Genomic DNA, 20653 nt, shown 5'->3' with positions numbered 1-20653 from the left:
TTAAGAACCGTAATACCTTATATTTGAGTTTTGGATCACCTAGAGACTTTTTTTTTTTTTAAATAAATTTATTTATTTATTTATTTATTTTATTGGCTATGTTGGGTCTTTGTTGCTGCACACGGGCTTTCTCTAGTTGTGGCGAGCAGGGGCTACTCTTCATTGTGGTGCGCAGGCTTCTCATTGGCGTGGCTTCTCTTGTAAGAGCACGGGCTCTAGGCACGTGGGCTTCAGTAGTTGCGGCACATGGGCTCAATAGTTGTGGCTTACGGGCTCTAGAGCGCAGGCTCAGTAGTTGTCGCACACGGGCTTAGTTGATCCGCAGCATGTAGTATCTTCCTGGGGCAGGGATCGAACCCATGTCCCCTGCATTGGCAGGCGGATTCTTACCCACTGCACCACCTAGGAGGTCCTGAGACTTCTTAAATACTACCTGAAATTATACCATCTCTATCCACCGAAAATTCATGCTTGTAGGAATGGTAAGAAGGTCTGTAGTAATTGATGGTGGGTAGCTACTGTTGAGGCTGTGAAAAGAGGGAAACATGACATCATCACCTCACTTGTGAACATCGCTTAACACACAGAAACCCGGGTAGATGTGTGACAGCTTATGTTTCAGAGACACAAAGACAATCAAGTAGCATCACCACTCTTCAGTCTAACTTCTTTTTGGAACATAAGGATGAAACTAATCACTGTTCTATGCCTAAATTCTAAGACCTGTTAGTATAATAGCTCATATTTGTACATCTACTTCTCTGAGAAGGCAAAAATGGCATAAAACAATTGTGGTGCATTGTTTGTTTTGTTTATTCTTTTGTTTTAAGAAGAATGAAGGGACAATAGACCTAAAAATACAGGAAGCCTTATAAAATTATCTTTGTGGATAATTTTTTTAATTTTTATTTTATTTTATTTTTGGCTGTATTGGGTCTTCATTGCTGTGTGCGGGCTTTCTCTATTTGCGGTGAGCAGGGGCTACTCTTCCTTATGGTACGTGGACTTATTGCAGTGGCTTCTCTTATTGTGGAGAACAGACTCTAGGCACGTGGGCTTCAGTAGTTGCAGCACATGGGCTCAGTAGTTGTGGCTGACAGGTTCTAGAGCACAGGTTCAGTAGTTGTGGCGCATGGGCTTAGTTGTTCCAAGACATGTGGGATCGTCCCAGACCAGGGATGGAACCTATCACCTGCGTTGGCAGGCGGATTCTTAACCACTGCGCCACCAGGGAAGTCCCTGTGGATTATTTTTCTATTCTTTGTACTTAAATGGAAAAGTTATCACAGTGTGGAAGATAAATCCTAAACTTAAATTGAAGACAGTTTGTATTTTGCCACCTGTGAGTTGATGTTTTCCACAACATAGTAGCAATTCCTGAAATCTATTTCGATTCCTTGGAGCTATTTCAGTGTCACAGTTTGCTTGAGAAATCTAAGTTTGAAAATTGAGGAATTCAGTTTATAACTAGAACTTGAAATTGGGTCTGACATCAACACAATTTTCATGGTACCATTATATCAGCTATACCTTTTCTTTCTAAAATTGGGATAGCTCATAAAAGTAAAATACATAATTAAACAGCAAAAAAATAATTGAGAACCTGGATTTACTTAGGATATTATTTTCTTTTTCTTGCATACTGTGTCTCCCTGTCACAACCTTTTTTTTTTCTTTTAAAAACCTATTTTTTAAACTATGTTGTTTAGTTTGTCCATTTCAGATGAGACATTCTCTCCTCATCTTGTTACCGTATATGCTTTATATAATTGGAAAAATACTGTAATCAAAGCTCTAGCCCATAGTATAGTGTGTCTTTCTTTTTACAAGCAGAAAATGACTGCATTGGAACTTTTTAATGTGCAATGGTCAGCTGTCTGATCATGTTATGTCAGGAGCCTCAGAAGTAGTTTTAAGTATTTTTCAAACATTAGCTGGAGCTAGTTAGCATTGTAAATGATTAACACCATATGTTTGGGGGATGTCTGGTGTAAAAGCAGAGTTTATACTGTGATTTAGTTGAGGAATTTTGAAGATTTCACATAAATAATTATTGCCTCTGTTATCACCCTGGAAAAATGATAGAATGTAATTGTTTCTGATTTCCATCAGTTAAGTTTGGATAACAATGAAAAATACGTCTGTATGGGCTACAGCCTAGGGCTTCAAGGGTTTCAGTCTACTGACCCATGTAGCAGATTCATGGTAACCAGAGGCCATTACTGTTTATCTCTGTCTGTGCTCTTCACTGTGCATGAAGGGTTTGCTTTCCACTAAGCACATGTCATCAGGAAAGCTCCTATGAGGAATTATCACTTGAAACTGTTTACTGTACTTCTGCCTGTCATAGGTTTTTAAAGCAAATGCTGTTTGGAGCATTCCTACTCTCAGCCCCCACCACGTGGTCTTCTCAGATGCCTTTCCACTAGTTTTACCCTTTCCTAGGATAGGGTTCAGCAATGTTATAAGGGATTTTCCAGTGGATTTGTTTTTTAAAATACTTTTGCTAATAATAATAGAGTAACATTTTATTAGTATGTATCTTTTCTGTGCTTAAATTTTGGCATGGTTTTAGTACTAAATGACTTAGGAATTAGTACCTGATACTCATTTGATGAATAATTAACTGAGACCCTAGTGGGAGCATGAATTGTGCTGGGTGCAGTCCAAGCAACAGTCTCTGCCCTCCAGCAATGTTTTCAGCCTAAACTGGGGTCTAGTGGTAAATGATTGCAGGAAAATATATTTATGATCCTAATCTCAGGCCTCAATAACCACTTAGATAGGAGTTATTAAATCAGATTCAGGGCAGGAACTGTGGGGAACCACTTTTGGGAATGCCAGAGAGCTGGGGGTAGAAATAAGCACCTCTCCAGATAAAGAAATGTGTTGATTTCTGTCCTCAATTAGAATGATGTTGTTTTGCTTAAGAACCTCATAAGCCTGATGTTTGTAAAATTACCCTTAAAGCATGTGTGCTCCAATGTCCATCAATGGGTGAATAAATTGTGTTTTATCCATTTATTGTAACAGTATTCTGCTAGTAAAAAAGTGAAGTACTTACTGATTCATGCGAAAATATGGATGAACTTTGAACAGGTTAAGGTTCTAAGTAAAAGAAGGCAGACACAAAAGCCACCTGTTGTACAATTTCATTTATGTGAAATGTCCAGAAGAGGCAAATCCATAGAGACAGAAAGTAGATTTATGGCTGCCATGGGCTGGGGGAGGGTGGAAGAGGGAGGGTGTGGGAGCTTCATGGATATGGGTTTCTTTTTGGGTGATAAAAAGATTCTAAAATGAGATAGTGTTTATGGTTGTTCAACTCCGAATATATTCAGAAACAGTGAATTGGTACACATAATTAAAAGGGTGACTTATATCCTATGTGAATTATATCTCAATGTGAGTTCTTCCAGAATGGTGATGTAAACCTGAGGATAAAAAAGGCTACTGACACTGAGGGACATGCTTTAAAGTGGTAAATTTTATGTGTATTGTACTACAGTTTTTCTCTAAAAGGCAGTGACTAGTAAGAATTCAGTTTCACTTTCCACTCTGGTAAGACCAGGAAAAAAAAGGTTTGTAACAAACCTTAGGTTGTTAGTGTGTATGTTTCTGTTTCTGGTCAGCTTCAGATAGCCCTGAGGATGGGTCATGGCTTTGTATCTCTTGCCTAACACTTAATCTAGGTGGTCCTAATTGATGAGGCAGAATGATTTCCAAAACTGGGAGTAAGAACCCTTGGATGACCGAGAACTGCAGTAGGTGGGAAGTACGCAGGGTAATTCACTCCTTCACAGTAGTCTTCATTAATCCCCGTTATGCTGCAGGCTGCTGTGGACGGTGTTTGTACATACGGGGTGATTTGTTGACAGGACTCTGAGGCCAACAGCCACAGCCATTGTATGTGCAACCCTGTACCTCCTGGCCTCATTTTCTTAATTGTTTTTGTGTCATATGAAACTGTCAGAACTCAGTTTTCCAGAAATTGAGTTGGAATGTTTACAACATTTATATGGTTTGGCCTCTGATAGCTTTTGCAGATTCTGGCTGTTAAAATGAGTTTCTCAATTTGTAGAAATAACAAAACAATGTGAGGTAATCTCTGTTTCCCAGTACACATTTGAAATCAGTCAAAACGATGTTTGTGCACCAGGGCACCTGGCTCTCTGATGCTCTGCACAGCAGAAGTTATATAAAGGATTTCATTTCAGTTCTAAATGACCTGTGAGATCTACTCTGTTCTTTTTTTAAGGTGCTGTATATTTACATATTTAACCATTACCTAATTTAATTCTCTTTGAATAGAAGTGTTTGCAAAACACACATTTAATGTCTGGTTGCATGGGTAATGTGATGTTCATTACCTTCTCCATTCCAACCCCCACCCTCTCTGTAGACACCTGGAAGTTACTGCAACAGGATTTCCTCTTTCAGTGAAAGCAGTATTGGAGCTCAGCATTCCTAGCAACTGAGAACAGAAATGACAAATATAGCCAACATTTACTGAGGTCCTGTTGTGTTACACTTGTTAAGCACACTACGTACATTATTTCATTCATTTCTCACAATAACCCATTAGGTATAGGATTTATTATCTCCACGTTATAAATTAGTAAGCTTAAAGTTTTTCATAGGTTAATGGAGACGATTTGGAAGGAAAGTAATGAGTTAACTTTTTGGAACTGTTGAGTTTAAAGTGTCTATAATATGTCTGGGTGATCAACTTTTTTTTGGCAATAGTATCTAGCTGGAATTGATTGCATTGCTTTGTTTCTCTAACAACTGTTCATAAACAATGTTTATAATTGATAGCATTGTATTCTGTTTGTAACAACTGTTATAATTATGACCTATTTATAAAAAATAAGTGAGCAGCTTTCATTTATTTAGGTAAAAAGTGTTAGAGTAAAAATGAGTGATACGCTAATGATTGAAGTTTGTGAAATAATACCTTTAAAGATAAAACTTGGGGTCCACAAGCAATTATCCTAATACAGAAATATCACACATGGACCATCCAGAACCTTATGTTTGAATCAGGACTGAAACAGACTCAGCAGTGCTCCTACTGGCATTTGAGTTCATGGTATCAGAAGATCTGTGAGCAGTAGAGGAGCACTGTTCCTCCTGGGACGCAGTGGGTGGGGGACAGGCTCCCCACTTGCCTATAGGACTGCTGCCCTCGTTATGTTGCTGGTGCCTGCACAAGGGTGCCCCAGTGGAAGAAGGAGTAGGAGCTGAAACACCCATCCAGGTGAAGAGATAAAGGTGCTGTCCATTTTTTGAGTCATGAATTTACCAGTGGAGCTAGGAGGTGCTGCCTTCTGATCCTACAATGGCTAGTGTCTGTCCTGGTAGCCTCCTAGCGAATAAGCGAATCCTCTTCTTCCCCGTATTTGTAAAGCTGGTTGGTTGTGTTTGCTTCATGGTTTTTGCTTTCAGCTGCATCCTTTCCCCATAGTAATTTCAAGCTGTTTTGTGTATTTTTATCCTGTCTCATCCCAGGCAACTGTCCTCCAGATGCCATTAAGATCTGTTTTCTCTCTCTCTCTCGTCCTGCCTTCTTCATTCTCTCAGCCGTGGTCACAGCGAAAACAACAAAAACAGACTAGAATCTTCAACTTTTATAAGGTTTCAGCTTGTAAAGGTCCAAGATTCTTCTTCCATGAACTCTTAGCCTCAAAGTTTAAAGGGAAGCCATTGCTGTAAAGCGTGGCTAATACAGTTCTCTCTGCCATTTCCGATGAGGGTATCAGGAGACTTGTTTTCTAATCCTTAATGTAAAACTGTTAACCTGAACCTGAAACGCATTAACCATCTCCAGGGTTTCTCATTTGTAAAATAGTAGTAGAATGTCGGAAGTGGCTGATGACATAGTCTCCTCCTACTTGGAAACAACATCTTCTGTGAAATCATTTTTTTTTCTGTTAAAGGTTAGTAGTAAAAGAAGCAAGTCTGTTTTTCATTTATTATGTTAATTTTCAAAATCTTAATATAGTTTATTGGTGTCAGAATGAGTTGTCTCAGTAACAGGAAGTAAACGCCAGGTAGATATAACATAGCTGCTTCCTCATTCTCTTGGAGACCTGCTATGAAGAGGACACAGCAACTGCTTAGAGAGAACTTTCCTTCTGAGCCACAATTCCCTTTTTCTGGTCATGGAGAGAGAATTAGGAAGCAGCTGATATTCTTGTTTTTCCATCTGCCTTATGCACCACCAACCTGGATCAGTCTAGTAATTCACTTTTTCTATCCCTGTACTTTCACAGCAGAGTTCTGCTGGAGAAAAATTGTATGGTTTGGTGTCATCAGAGGCCATAGTCTGTAACCCCAGAACCACGTTAAACCTTCCTAGTAATAATAGAAGTAGCAGCAGCAGGAGGAGATTATTGAGCACCAGTTAGGTACCTGACACTTTGAACATTCTACCTCATTTAGTCTTCCCCACAGCTTGCTACTACAGCCCCTCAAGTAGTAGATGGGACAGCTAAAATGTAATCCCTGGTCTGTCCACCTCCAGAGACTGTGTCCTCCATGCAGGACTTCTCTCTGGCTCCGAGACTTCTCTTAGAGGCAATTCCAGATCCTCATTGCTCTCTTTGAGCATCTACCTTAACTTTGCCCCCGATTTCTAGGTGATCGCTCCTGCTTCAGAGGAAAGGGAGATGCCAGTAGGCCTGTCTTCTTAACCTAGAAACTCATGTGCATATATCCTTTCCCTTATTCTTTCCTCTTCAGAGGAAACTGCACTCAATTCCAGGGCCTTTTTCCACTCTTTTCTGCACCCTCCTCAGTCTTGAATTACATCCTTTCTGCTGCCATTTTAGTATAAATATGTTTATATTTCTCATCCACATCTTCTCCAGCTACTAACATAACATTACAGTGTGTAAGAGCAAGAGCATATATCCTGGTCTTAAATCCTACCTACTCACTAGATGAATGATCCTGGGAAAGTTACTTCACTGTTCCTGTTTCCTTGGCTAAAAAATGGGAAGAATAGCTATCTTGTATTGTGAGGTGTTAACATCGTGCATGTAGAGCCTTTAGCACAGTGCCCAACACAAGGTAGTCATGTTAGCAGCGGCAGTCATTTTTCATTAACAGTTATCTTGTCACCATCGTCCTCAATCCCTCAGTCCTTTCACAGCCAGGCTTGGAAAGAATAGTTGAGAATAGACCATCTTCAGTTCCCTACCTCCCATTTCCTTCTTGAGCCATAGTAACCTAGTCTCCAGTTTCACTGAAATTACCACAGGTCATACTCTGATTGCCAAAGTAAGAAAACAGATTCTTTCTCTGACTGGATCCTACTTGCCAATTTCCACTACTTCCTACTTCTTGAAACCCATTACTGCAAATTCTTTGGCATTACCTGGCAATGAAGATTTAGAACAGAAGTGAGGAGCTTAGAGTAAGACCTAAATATCTTATTAAATATTTATAATTTTTCTCAGTTATTTTAAATGTATAAACTGAATTTAATTAAAACTGAAATTTATGAAAGTAATACATTTATTATGGAAAATTTAGAAAATATAGATAAATCATTTTTGTGAGTCACTATAATATGGTTAAATGCTTAGGCTGTGAAATCTTACTGTCTAGATTTAAATTCTCCATCATTTTCTTCTGGCTCTGACTTTGGTCAAGTTATAACTTCTCTGAGCTTCTTCTTTTCCCTTTTTGTAAAATAGGGATAACAGTACTTGTCTCATGGAATTGTAAGGGTCAAACAAGAAATTTTACATAAAACATAGATTATAGACCTGCCACAAAGTAAGTACTCAGAAAATGTTAGACATCACCCTTTTGTCTCGAAATGTGTTCAGCCTTATTTCACCTTTCCTTGATGACTAAATGTTATTATAAACCTCACTTTACCCTCCTCTAATAAGAAAGCCAGGGTTATTGTAAGATGTATGTATATGTGGAGGTGAGCTGTCATTCTTGACCCTAGCTCTGCAAGAATTCCATGAACCTTTTAATGGGAGAAGAGGAAGGACAAAAATTATGAACTGTGAATATTTTGGTTTAGGGCTGTATTATGACCTTACATTCCTTAAAACTTTGCCCTGTCACAGAATTTGTGCATCTCATATCTTAAGTAATAAGACAAATGCAGACTTAGGTAAATTAAAGTAAGTCCTCTGTTTAAATTGCATTTATCATCATTTTCCTCACAAATGAGAAGGGGAAATAAGAGCAGAATAAGGGCCTATATAAGAGCTATTTACTTAGCTGAATCTTTCCTGGTGTCCAGGTCACCATCCAGTCTTCTTTCCTCAGACTCCAGGTGTCTCAGCTCACTCCTTGGAACCAAGTCCAAATTAGGTGAGCATCCTATATGTAGGAGGTGATAGCATCCTTTCCGGAGAGGTATCCCCATTTATCGTTCAAGTTGATATATATGCGGATGGTCTTCTTTTTGACCATTCTCCTCCCATAAACCTCTCGCTGTGAACTAGCATTGTTGTGTTCTGCTTGTTCTGGCCCATAGGTGGGTTCAGAAACCAGGCATGTTGTCCTTATCAGCCCAGGCCCTTGTGCCATGGGATCCTGGCATCATCCTACAGAGAGAAAAGGTGTTGTACATGTACATAGGCACTTCCTGCTGAATTGCGATGGCTCTCTTAGCTAAATGGCTTATATTTTTGCCTTTGTCTAAGCTCAAATTCCATTCTGCTTTATGAGTTAAATCTCTGTTGTTTTTCTCCCTTGGGCTCATTGGACCATAATGTGGGAGGGCATTAAAAGGTAAAAAGGAAGCCTCAACACTGTACATGAGTGTATTACAAGAACTTGATACACGTTAATGAATTATTCCAGTGTTGCAAGGAGTTAACAGCTTGCATATTAGAACTGATATTTCTAATGTATTTCAGACATTAAAAATGAAATCCAAGAGTTTTAAACTTAGGCAGGTAGCAAGCACTTAGAGAAAGGATCCCAAGGCCCCTCCTTGCACAAATCTGACAGAAGTGAAACTGTTTACAACTTCACCTTTGATGTAAACACTTGACAGGGAGTCAAATCCAGTGGGAAGAGACTGATCTTGCTTCATTGAGGACATACTGTGGGAAGAAAGCACTGATGAAAGTCTATTTAAGGTCCAGAAGAATGATTGATTGCACCTTTAAAGAAACAAATCTGATCTTGTTAATATTCCCCTGCTTAAAAATTCCGTTGCATTCTCTTCACAGGATAGAATCAAGAGACCACACTCAGGGTCCTTGACTAGCTCCTTTTCTGCATTGCCTCAGTGGTCTTCCCTTGTCACTGCCTGCCATGGACCTCATTCATAAGTGACCCAAGTTACATGTCACCTTTGCTGTCCTTCACCCCTGGTGCTCTTTCCTCTGCTCCCAGGGCATTTTGTTTACTTACCTATGTAAGAGCAAGTGTCAACACATTATAATAAATCCGTGACTCTCTCTACAATTAGTCAAGGATGGGAATTAAACTTTTCATCTTTGTAGCCTTCCTGGCGCCTAGCAGTCACCAGTCAAGTTTACTACAGGTTTACTGCTGGAGAGATCCCTCAAAGTACTATTAGTTAATCATCCCATGTTCGCCTTCCTTGCATCTTAACAAAAGTTCTGCTGTTCCTGATTATTTACACTTTACAAGTGATTTGTTTCCTTTTCTGTCTAGGCAGCATAATTCGTTGTATGAGGCGCCTGGAAGAACTACTTCGACAAATGTGTCAAGCAGCAAAAGCCATTGGAAACACTGAGCTGGAAAATAAATTTGCAGAAGGTCAGTATCCAGCCCATAAGCTTTTTCTGATAATTTAGGCAAATCCTGTTGAGACTTGAGCTCTTGACCACAACCTAGGAGAACATTTTCAGAAGCTTTTTACTGGACTGCCATGGAGGGCAATCTAGTAGTGTTCAAAGAAAATATTGGAGTGTGTGTGTTGGAAAAAGTTTGTAAATGAATATATATAAAATCTCAAAATATTTATTGTGCACTTACTGTGTGCAAGCCATTGTTTTAAGCACCAGGGAATACAGCGGTGAACAAAAAAGACACAAACACCTGCCTTAACGGGGCTCACATTCCAGTGCAGAGAGGTGGACAATGAACAAGTCGACAATTAAAATACATCAGGTAGCAATAAAAACAGAGGAGACAGGAGGGAATTAGAAGATGGATATGATGGCCAAGGGTGCCCCACTCAGAAGGTGGCATTTAGGCCCTTCATGTATGCTGGATGTACTTGAGCAACAATAAGAGGCCAGTGTGGATGGAGCACAGTTGAACAATGAGTAGGATAGTAAGGGTTGGAAGAAGAAAAGAAAAGGTCATGTAGCCCCCAGCCCTCAGCTTTTTCCTCTGAAATGATTGGAGGTTTTGAATACAGGAGTGGTATGCTTTGACTTGGGTTTCACAAGGCAGTTCTTGCTGCTGCACTGTAGGCAAGCCTGTAGGTTAGCAAGGTGGAAGCAGGAAGACCAGATCGGGAAAGGATGGCTAGACCAAGGTGGTAGTAATGGAGGGAGGCATGCATACTTGCAAATAATTTCATTCCATCTGAATGTTGGCCAAGAAAAAGGACTATGCCTTAAAACATCAAAGAATAGCAGCCACATTGTTGCTCTGAGATAGCTGCTCACAGTCAAACCTAGTGATTCTGCTATCAACTAAGTTTCCTAAGTAGTTCTGAAAACTGGCTGATATTTTTCAACATTGTTTAAAAGAGGCAGACCTGTTTAAGCACTCCAGGTTTAAGTCTAGCTTTATAAACTTTGTATATAATAAAAGTTGTTTGTCCTGCCTTGGTCCAGAAAGAATTTCACATGGTAACTGAAATATAGTGCCTGCCATTGTAGGCTGAAAAATTCAAGCTTTTGGGTCAACTCACTTCTTTTGACAGCTTAGTCCTTCCAAGTCTTTTTGAATAATTTTAGATAACCCCCCACCCCCACGGGGTAATTTAGGGTCAAGAGTCCTAAGAAGAGGGGCCTGGTTTCTAAGTTTCCCATCTCTCAGAGGAGGCTGTGAACTCCTGTACGTGTCTTTCAGACCAGCAAGGTTTTGTGTTTTCCAGACTGTCCCCTCACCAAATTTAATCAGGATTGTTGTGCTGGCTTTAAAACCCCAGTGGGGGGGAATTACATTCTTTATGGTCTTGAAAATTTAAACTGTATTTTCTTTTCTCTTAGGAATCACCAAAATCAAGAGAGATATTGTGTTTGCTGCCAGCCTCTACTTATAAAGAGTCAGCTAAAGGAATGTGGGATTTTAAATTTTTCACCACCTGTCTCGTTACAGTTGACTACAAATGCTTACAAGTATTCATTTGGCTTTCCCATCTCAAGATAGTTGTCCTGAAGCATTTTAATATGTATTATATTTAAATCAAGCGTCATTCTAAGAAAGTATTTACATACACATTTGTACATAAGCATTACATTTTTTTTAATAAAAAATGTACAGGTGGGGCATTTGTTTTAGTGAAAGGCTTGAATTTTTTTAATGAACTTAGAGCTATTAGATAACCATTTGTGTTAAATGTAACTATATACACACAGGTAAAGTGGGCATCCAAGAGGTATAGTAGCAGCAGTCCCTTAAAGGCTTATATACCGGGAAGAAAGATGCATCCTCTTGCCTTCTGGTTGCAATCATTTTCCTTCTGAAAGCAGGCCAGCTTCACGTGGGTGCTCTGCCACCCTCAAGGCTGGTGGCTGTTCCGATAGTGATTCCCGGTCGTCGGTGTTTCATGCAGAGTTGTGTGAGAGTCCTCCTCTTTTCTTTCTTTAAAAGGAGAATTTCTCTCCTTGAAGAAATCTGATACATATACAGCCTACATAGAACAGGTAACATTTAGAATGGGGCAAAGTATTTAATGATACAATTTTAAATAAGTTTAAAAAACCATATACAAAGTTGCAATAAACAAAAGGAAATACCTTACAGGGTACAGGTTAAGGGTATGAATAAATTACTGGCTAATGGGAATATTTGTTGGACATTCTGAGAGTGGCTTTGTTATGTACTGCGCAGAGAGCTTCACTCTGCCAGCCCTTAATGAAAGTGTCATTCCTCATGTAAATTTTTTTTTTTTTCAATTCATACCAACAAGAAAACTGTTTATAGCCGGAGCTTTTTACAATTAAAAAAAAAACTTAGTAAATTTCTCAATAACTTTTGCAAAGAGTAAATAACCTAGGTATTATTTGCTATCTATCCTAAGATGACTTTTAATAACATTTGGGTCCTTACCCAGTAGCAATTACTGAGCCACATTTCTCTGCCTCAACATAGTTTTCTCACTGGGACATTTTTTTCTACTTATTTATCTTCAAGTATTTCTCTGTATCAAGATGTTGGCTGCTGCCCTGTATACTTACAACTAATACTGCAACCAGAGCTCCTTGAATGAGTCCGGTCAACACATCACTCCAGTGGTGTTTATAATCAGAAACTCGAGAAAGGCCCACATAAATGGACGCAGCAACAAGACCAAATTGCAGTGTGGGGCGTAGGAGTCTTGCCCAGTCTCCCTTCATCCTGGCTTGAAGATAAAGCTAATAGAAAAGATGAGAATAAAGAAAAGAGTTTAACATACCAACTGGAGACTATATTTTATATTAATTATCACCACATTGCTAAAGGGTTGATGTTTAAAATGATAGTCATTAAATATTAATATTCATTCAATAATCAGTGTGATTTATTTATATGGAATAGGGCTTTAGGCAAGCATTCTTGTACTCATTAATACCTAAAAATCTCAAAACCAAAAAAATAAAAATAAACTATTGCTCTGGTAATATAATTTATTACCAATCTAGCTAGACCACTCCTTCAAATTATAAAACAGGTAAGCGTTTCTGTGTTTATGACCTCCTGGGATGTCAGGGCCAGCTCCTCCCTGTGCAGTCTGAGTGATAACTGTCATCAGTCAGAGTCTGGGGACCACCTGCGAGCACTCTGCACACAGGCTGCCCCTACCCTGGCCCAGGCTGCTATATTCTCTCCCCACCCTCTCTGGGAACAAAGTTTGCTTCATTCACCCAAACAATTTACTCGAGAGCTCCTCTAGCCTCAAATTATTAACAGAGCAACTGAGACTAAATAAATAATCTGTATTTATACGTAAATACAGTAATCTGCCTAAATAAATAATAGTTTGTAGTTTAGTCCTGATCCAGCAAGGGAGTCTATTCTTTCAATACCACCGGTACCCTTTAAGTTCTGTGACTTTTCTATACACCAGTCAGACCTGAGAATCTCACCTTTGCCATGTCAGCCTACCTTTGATTTTGGGTGCATCCCTAAAGATTGTAATGTGGAGTGAATTTGGAATAGTTTCCTATGAACTCCTTTCAGCAAATACGCTCTCATTTAAAAAAAATTTTTTTTTCATAACATATCTAATAAGAATATTCTTAATATTCATTTTTAAAAATTCTGTTCAATAATTTATGCTCATATACTTAATTAAATGCAGTCCTCAGAAAACAACTTATGTGGCTGTGCCCACAGACGCCGCCTATTTAAAACAGACACACAAATCCATTCCCAGTCCTTTAGGCACTGCTATGTGTGTTCAGTTCCCAGCAGCTGGCAAAGACCCAGAGGTTGTCTAATTTTATCAAGTACTTTATAGTATAAACAGTTAACCCTGAAAGAGCATACCAGCTGTTTAACTGAGTTGGACTCATTAGCTGGCTGAAGTGCTACTGGCTTTCTGCAGAGCTTCTCTCCCCTTTTTTTGTTTGTTGTTGTTGAAGCTACAAAAAAGTAAAGAGTAAGAGGCTTGTCTCAAGATTCTGGAGTTAGGAAGATAGTTGGTTCTGGTTGGGGCAAAGTTGGCAATGTGCCAGCTGAAGCCAGGTCAGCACCACAGCCATGCCAGATAAGATTTACCTCGTTAGTTCTATTTTAATTGGAAACTTTTCGTTCATTTTAAGGAGAACAGTTCCTTGACTAGGGCTGAAGCCAAGTTTTGTATATTACTGTCCAAAAGTTTAGCTGTCCTTTGTCTGGTTATTATTAAGCTACCTTTTCAGATAATGGTTAAAGGCATGGGTTATTTAGACTGAAAACATATACCTAGGAATTACAAATACTTATGTGAATGCAGACATCTTAGGGAGAACTGCAACCCATCCCTGCTAGGGACACAGCAATAAAACAACAACTCTAAAAGGGACTTAAAGCTAGCCCTATTTTGTACTTCCAACCTAAAGGAAACTCAGAGATAGGACTTTCAAGGTTATTCCTCACACAGGATTCTAAAATCCCTCTAACAATATTTGCCTTTCAGAGAACCCTAACTTTGACTCTAGGTAGCCTGCAAACACTTGCTAATTAAGTATTATTTTGTCCCAATCTCTTCCTCAACATCCCTGTGAAAATAACATTCACTTATGGATCAATAATGAAATAAGCTGCAGTGTACTTTAGGTGAAACCTTTACCCCCCAAGTACTTAGTTTCTTCTTACACATCTACCCAAATATAGATGGTTCCCCCATCTGTGTGGATCCAGAGTTTATTTCAACCTGCGGGAGTTCTGGAATCCCCCAGTTGTCCTTATACACCTAATCTTATGCTCCACTCTTTGTTCTGGATCTTCTGGTGACTGATGGCCATGGCTTGAGTGCAGGCTCTGGTCACAGAACAATTCTCAGCTCTGGGTGAGTTTGGCTAACTGAGTGAGCTTGCTATTTGCCTGTTCTGTGTTTCCCTGGGTCCAGGGTACTCAATGTAGTTCTGCAGAAGCTGGGCATCACCTCTAGCCCGCTCTTCCCTGTGAAGACTCTTCCGTTTCACACACTGAGTTTCTTGAACCTTGGTTCACCTGAGATCCACAGTTGACACGCGCTGAACTCCAGACCTTGACAGTTCCCCTCCCATGTTCCCAGCCAAAAGTCTGTCCTATGTAAGCAGGTCCAACAAAGCACACAATGCTGTCTTTCTGGTGGCTCCACTTCCTAATCCTTTCTCGGGTTCCGCAGTGCAAGTCTTTTAAGTTCCCAATCTCTGGAGGCACAAGAAACTAGGCTTCTTCCTACCACTTGTTTAACTGCTTTCCTAAATCTTTACCTCTTGCTTATTGTCTCCTTTTCCATTCCTTGTGGATTTATACCTTTTTTAATTCTACTCCTTGTCCTTTGAGGGGGAAGAAAGTATGTTATATTCTGTTAAAAAGAAGTCTCCATTCCTCCATCTTTCCCTGACTGTCTCAGAGAAACATCTGATGCTTTTCAGCACTGTTATATTAGAACTAGACACAGGGACAGCTCATGCTTTAATGCCAGAGCTGATGATAAAAAGGCTCTGTAGGTCCCTGCCTTTGCAGCCTCCACTCTTCCCCTTCTCCCCACACATACATATGTTAATCACATATGCACTAAACCCATTACAGTAGCACCAGGGGCCAGTTTCCTGGAAGACGATTTTTCTGCTGACAGCTGGGGGGGGGGGTTGCTGACGGTTCAGGTGGTGATTCGCTCACTCACCTCCTGCTGCACTGCTCAGTTCCTGACAGGAACTGGGGGATGGAGGACCCCTGCATTAAAGGTACAGCATTCAGTTGCTTATCTCTTCAGGTTTAGAACCGGCAGAACTCCATACCCAGTGTTGTGTATGTACCAGACTGGTTCAGTGGTAGCGTCTACAGCCGTCAAGTTCTCCCTCTGGCGGAAACTGCCAATTCACAGACAAAATTGAAGGGGACCACACAGCCCTCCCTGCCATATTTTCTGGGAGGGCACTGAGTATGACTTATAATAATAGGCTTGACCCAGAAATCTGCTGGGCTTATTTGCCCTCTGGGATTTACACTGGGAATAAGAAGGAGTTCTCCATTTTCAGAAGTTGTAGAAATAGTCCCTAGTGGATACATGATAGGCTACTTGCAAACTAAAGAGGAAGCAAAAGCTATGGTTAGACAAGAACAAGCCACTTAATAGAAAAGAATGAAGAACAGTGGCAGCCACACTGTAAAAAACCAGGTGACCAATGAGACACGTGGAAAAGTAAGTTCTGTTGCTGGTGGTGTGCCAGTTCTGGTAGTCCATGTGTGTCTTTACTGTAAACCATCCTTTCCTCTAGGACAGCGGTCCCCAACCTTTTTGGCATCAGGGACCGGTTTCGTGAAAGTCAGTTTTTCTACAGACCCTGGGGGCAGGGTGGGAGGGTGGTGGATGGTTCTGGCAGTAATGCAATACCAGTTCTCAGCCAGGTGGTTGGGAACCCCTGCTCTAGGGGATCTAAGTAAGTCAGCTGCTTAGAACCAAAAGATTAAAAAGCCAGTTAACAGCCTCCTCTCTTGTGTGTTTAACCAAAATCCTGTTTTATTTTTGTTTGAATTTCTGTGACTCAAATGATACAGAGTTTCACTTTTAAAAAAGGTAAGATGCAAATGAAACGGAAAACAGGCTGTTTATACACCTGGGTTCAAAAGGAGAAAAACATAGAAAAATAATACCACACATCAGAACAAACATACTGAATGTCCACTGAAGGCACCATTACAAGAACACTGGCACTGGGCATGGGATACACTTCTATGACTTTTTCTACAAACAGTACAGGGTGCGAGGCCCTAAGCCAAATGACTCATCTAATCATTGTCTCGGGTCCATTCGGAGATTCTCATCAGAACAGGCTTCACTTTGGCCTAGCTATCTGATGTGTCCAGTGAGTATTTCATTGAGGGGAAGGGGGGACTGCTTGATGAGAGATTCTAGCCTCTGGATCCCCCCTTCCAATCCTAACATCCAACTTTCTGGTGAAGGAAGAAGCTCCAGAGTAGAAAGTTCACAACTAGAAATAAAGACAAGGTGGAAAGGCAGACCAAAGCAATAACCTGCAGCACTTTGCTGAGGTGCTCCCCCGAAGCAAAAGCTTCCCACAGTGATCCTACAGGAGTCATGAAGCCCCACTGCAGGACAGCAAAGGAGCAAAGGATGAAAACAAACGCAGCTGGCAAGTTGTGTAACTAGGGCCATCCACAAAACTGCAGTCAGCAGTAGAAGACTTGTTGACATAAAGGGGCAGGTAGAAAAGAGGGCCTGATCCAGGGATTTACACCCAGGTGGATCTGCAGTGGTAACTGAGTTTTTAAGAGGGGAAGCAAAGGGAATTAACACAAGGGTTAGCCAAGGACAGAATGGATGGGGGAGACTCCCCAGTTAGGTGCCCAGTCTTTGCTCACTTAAAAAAAGAACTACCTCCTATGCCTACCTCCCCTGCAAATGTGAACACTGTCCTGAAATATTCAAGGAAGCAGTCATGTTTATAAAAGGAACACCTGAGTCTGCCACTGGTGTCATCCCTGCTCTAACATACAGGAAAATGCACCAGGTCTTGGGTTTCCAGGAGATATAAACTGGGAATGAAAAAGAGTTAACAGGAAAGACAACGATACAACACGTACTTTCATCTATGAAAAGGAGTGAGATAAATACCACAAGGAGGATGTGATAGGGAGAGGGAGTTAATCTCAAGGGCCCAAAAGGAAACTGCAGTGCGGCCTATCTAGTCCTGTCTTGAACCTTACCAGTGAGTCAAATCAAGAGCTCAGAGCAAATCAAGTACAAACACGGTGCAGAGCCCAGTTTCAGAAAGCAGACACTACTTTGAAGAGAAATAGCCATACAACTCGACCAATATCCTCCAAGGAATGCCCTCACTGAAACCAGGCATCACTACCGGCCCTTGTGAAAACAAAGGTTTCAGGGGTAGTTTTTGTCTCCAAAATAAGCAAATGTTACTCTTCCAGGTAGGGCTTCTGGTCAGGAAAACCCCATGTAAATCTCATGGCTCAGTGCAGGGTAATGTGTCCAATCTCTCTTAGCAAAGTAAAACCTACTGAAAACGGGTTGAAAATAAGCTACTATGCCTGATATTTTTAAAGAAATAAAAGCTTCTTGGCTGCGATATTACTAGAGATTCATAAAGGCAGTGCTCTTATTCCTTAGGGCAAGAAGGACAGGAGTTGATTTGCTCAAAATAACTGGATATTCAAGCCCAGAGAGGAGGGCTGCAGGAGGAAGCTGCACCGTGCAGGCAGCAAATGCTTCACGGCCCAGTGCAGAGAGGCCTTCCCCCAAACACAGAAGCTAACCCTCGTGGGTCACTTGATGAAGCGCCTCACAATACGCGTCACGAAGGTGTGATCAGCATGAACAGGGAGGACTTCCCACTGCACAGAATCATGCTGGGAACAAGAAGGTGTACATGTTTTTCCTTTTGTGTAAAAAATTATGTCTGTCGTGTGATATCTGGTGGTGTGTGTTCTTATGTGTTTGCTGGTTGCATGTGTTTTGAAATTTAGAATCATTTCCCACAGAATCGGTGCTTTGTCAGGAAGAGAAAATGGGCTAGAAGAAGCCCGGTCTTAGGCTTCTGGCCCTATTACCACTTAAAACTGACATTTAATTCTTCAAATCACTGTCGGTGCCTAATCACTTAAGTTATTACTTTATTCTGTTTTCTTTTTAAAAAATATTTGTAACGTATTTATCCTGTGCGTAGGTATGGGGAGGGGTGGTAACGTGTTCGCATGGGTCCTGTTTTTGCTGTGGTGACACAGGGTACAGGCCTGGAGCTTGCAGGTCCCTTTTTACTGTGGTGTTGGACCAGAACCACAATGAAGTCCATTAAAAGCAAAAAAAAAAAAAAACTTTTTAAATACGTTTTAAAAGTAAGAAAATTCAGTGTCTCATGACACTACACAAACATTCTTCCATTATTTTAGTATCACTGAAGAGTATGGTTAACCCTTTTTGTCTAAAACTTCTGAAAAAAAAAATTAGCTTCAGGATCTAGTTGTACAGTCTCATTTTAAAAATCTGATTGTTTAACAAGGTATTTTTTGAAGCTGGTTTATTTTTATTTTGCCTTCCTCGACTGATTGTCTAACACTTAACTACAAAATGCTATTGCCTCATAAAGTTTAATACAGACATACCTTGGAGATATTGTGGGTTTGGTTTCAGACCATTGCAGTAAAGTGAATATCACAATATACACAGTCACATGAATTTTCTGGTTTCCAAGTGTATATACAAGTTATGTGTATGCTATACTGTATAGTCCATTAAGTGTGCAATAATAGCATTTTGTCTTAAAAAATATATACCTTAATTTAAAAATACTTTATTGCTAAAAAATGCTAACAATCATCTGAGCCTTCAGCTCAGTAATCTTTTTGCAACAGTGATATCAAAGCTCATTGATCACAGATGGTCATAACAAATATAACAGTAATAATGAAAAAGCCTGAAATATTGAGAATTACCAAAATGTGACACAGAGACAAAGTAAGCAAATGCTATTGGAAAAATGGCGCCAATAGACTTGCTTGGTGCAGGGTTGCCAACAATCTTCTGTTTACAAAAAACATACTATCTCTGAAGTGTGATAAAGTGAAGCACGATAAAATAAAGTATGCCTGTACTTTATTCTTAAAATGAGAGGGTTCGCCCCCTCATTTTCAACTACAGTCAAGGGATTATTTTCACATTTTTAAAGGGTTATTTGAAAAAAAAAAAGAATATGCGACTGAGATTGCACCTGGCTTACAAAGCCTAAATATTATCTGACCTGCGACTGAAAAAATTTGCCAACCCCTGAATTAGACTAACAACAGCATGCTCAACACAAAGAAATACACCTTGGTCAACGTATTTTGAAACCTTACTTCTAAGACCGAGCCAGGCACACTGTATTGTTCCACCTTCATCTGATGAGAGACCTGGCCAGGAGAGCCCTGTAAGGCAGGCCTCACTTTATTCTTCTCTGGACTTTAATTCCACCATCTTTAGAATTCACAGAGTTCGTAAATTTAAATCTCAACTATCATCTTAAAATTAGGCAGGATTCATGTAGTTTATGGGCCATTTGCCCAATGCTCACATTAATTCACACTTTGGGAAACATCTTCATGAAATAACAGTGCTAGGTAGTGTGTGGTCAATGCCAGATGAGGGACTGCACAAATGCTGAGGAAAGCAGGTGGCGTCAGAGGGTCTGAGTAAGACAGAGACGGGGGCAAGCGCTGTCCAAACACAGAGGTGGGGGCAAGGCCCAGAGGCAAGGCATGCTGTGGCAGGGAGGGAAGCCAAGCTGAAGCACACACAATGAGAGGCACGTGGGGTCCCCACTGTAGTAATTTATATAGAAATGTCCTAACAGGCAGTGATATAAACAATCTGGGGTGGGTTACAGCCTCAGTATGACAGTGCTGAGGAAAGTACTTCAGTATATTCCTTTCTGTACTGAAAAAAGGACAGTCTCACCCCATGCCTCTTTTCCTGAACAATCAAGTAAATCTGGCATCTGTGGCATTTGGCCAATCTCAAAGGGAGTCACTAAGCAGTCAACTGGCTGTGTGCAAAAAAGTCCTACCCTGCACTCCGGCCAACCTAGGTTGGTTTTCACAGGTCTAACTCCTGATACTGTAAAGTGTGCAGGGCTCCCTACCTGCCAAAGGAGAACAATGGTCAAGTATTTTCTTTAAGAAACATTTTTAACCAGAACTTCTGGGGGTCAGGAATTGACAGGGAAGTTTGGGCTATCAAAGACTGTCCTCTGAGAGGACTTAAATGACTACATCTCCACCCAAATCTGAGACTGACCCATGATGCCAAGATGCCCAGGGAAACAAAATGACTCATTGC

At 40.4% G+C, this 20653-nt stretch overlaps 2 protein-coding genes across 4 annotated transcripts in view; one reads left to right on the top strand and one right to left on the bottom strand.

Moving 5' to 3' along the window:
- The window catches only part of MTREX (Mtr4 exosome RNA helicase), a 117587-nt gene extending 106116 nt beyond the window's left edge, over positions 1–11471 (top strand). Inside the window, exons 26-27 of the mRNA XM_057743441.1 lie at positions 9661–9765; positions 11175–11471. Of these exons, the coding sequence (XP_057599424.1) occupies positions 9661–9765; positions 11175–11227 (158 nt within the window). The 3' untranslated portion in view covers positions 11228–11471. The remainder of the gene's footprint in view (positions 1–9660; positions 9766–11174) is intronic.
- Positions 11410–20653, bottom strand: part of PLPP1 (phospholipid phosphatase 1) — a 90287-nt gene continuing 81043 nt past the window's right edge. For all 3 annotated transcript variants that reach the window (XM_057743452.1, XM_057743458.1, XM_057743468.1), the window contains exons 5-6: positions 12366–12542; positions 11410–11818 (exon numbers count right to left, since the gene is read on the bottom strand). In XM_057743452.1, coding sequence (XP_057599435.1) covers positions 11687–11818; positions 12366–12542 — 309 coding nt within the window. In that variant the 3' untranslated portion in view covers positions 11410–11686. The remainder of the gene's footprint in view (positions 11819–12365; positions 12543–20653) is intronic.

This window comes from Hippopotamus amphibius, chromosome 1 (genome assembly GCF_030028045.1).
Source record: "Hippopotamus amphibius kiboko isolate mHipAmp2 chromosome 1, mHipAmp2.hap2, whole genome shotgun sequence".
Taxonomy (NCBI): domain Eukaryota; kingdom Metazoa; phylum Chordata; class Mammalia; order Artiodactyla; family Hippopotamidae; genus Hippopotamus; species Hippopotamus amphibius.
The sequence above is the reverse complement of the archived record's forward strand: the minus strand, read 5'-3'. Positions and strand labels throughout refer to the sequence as shown.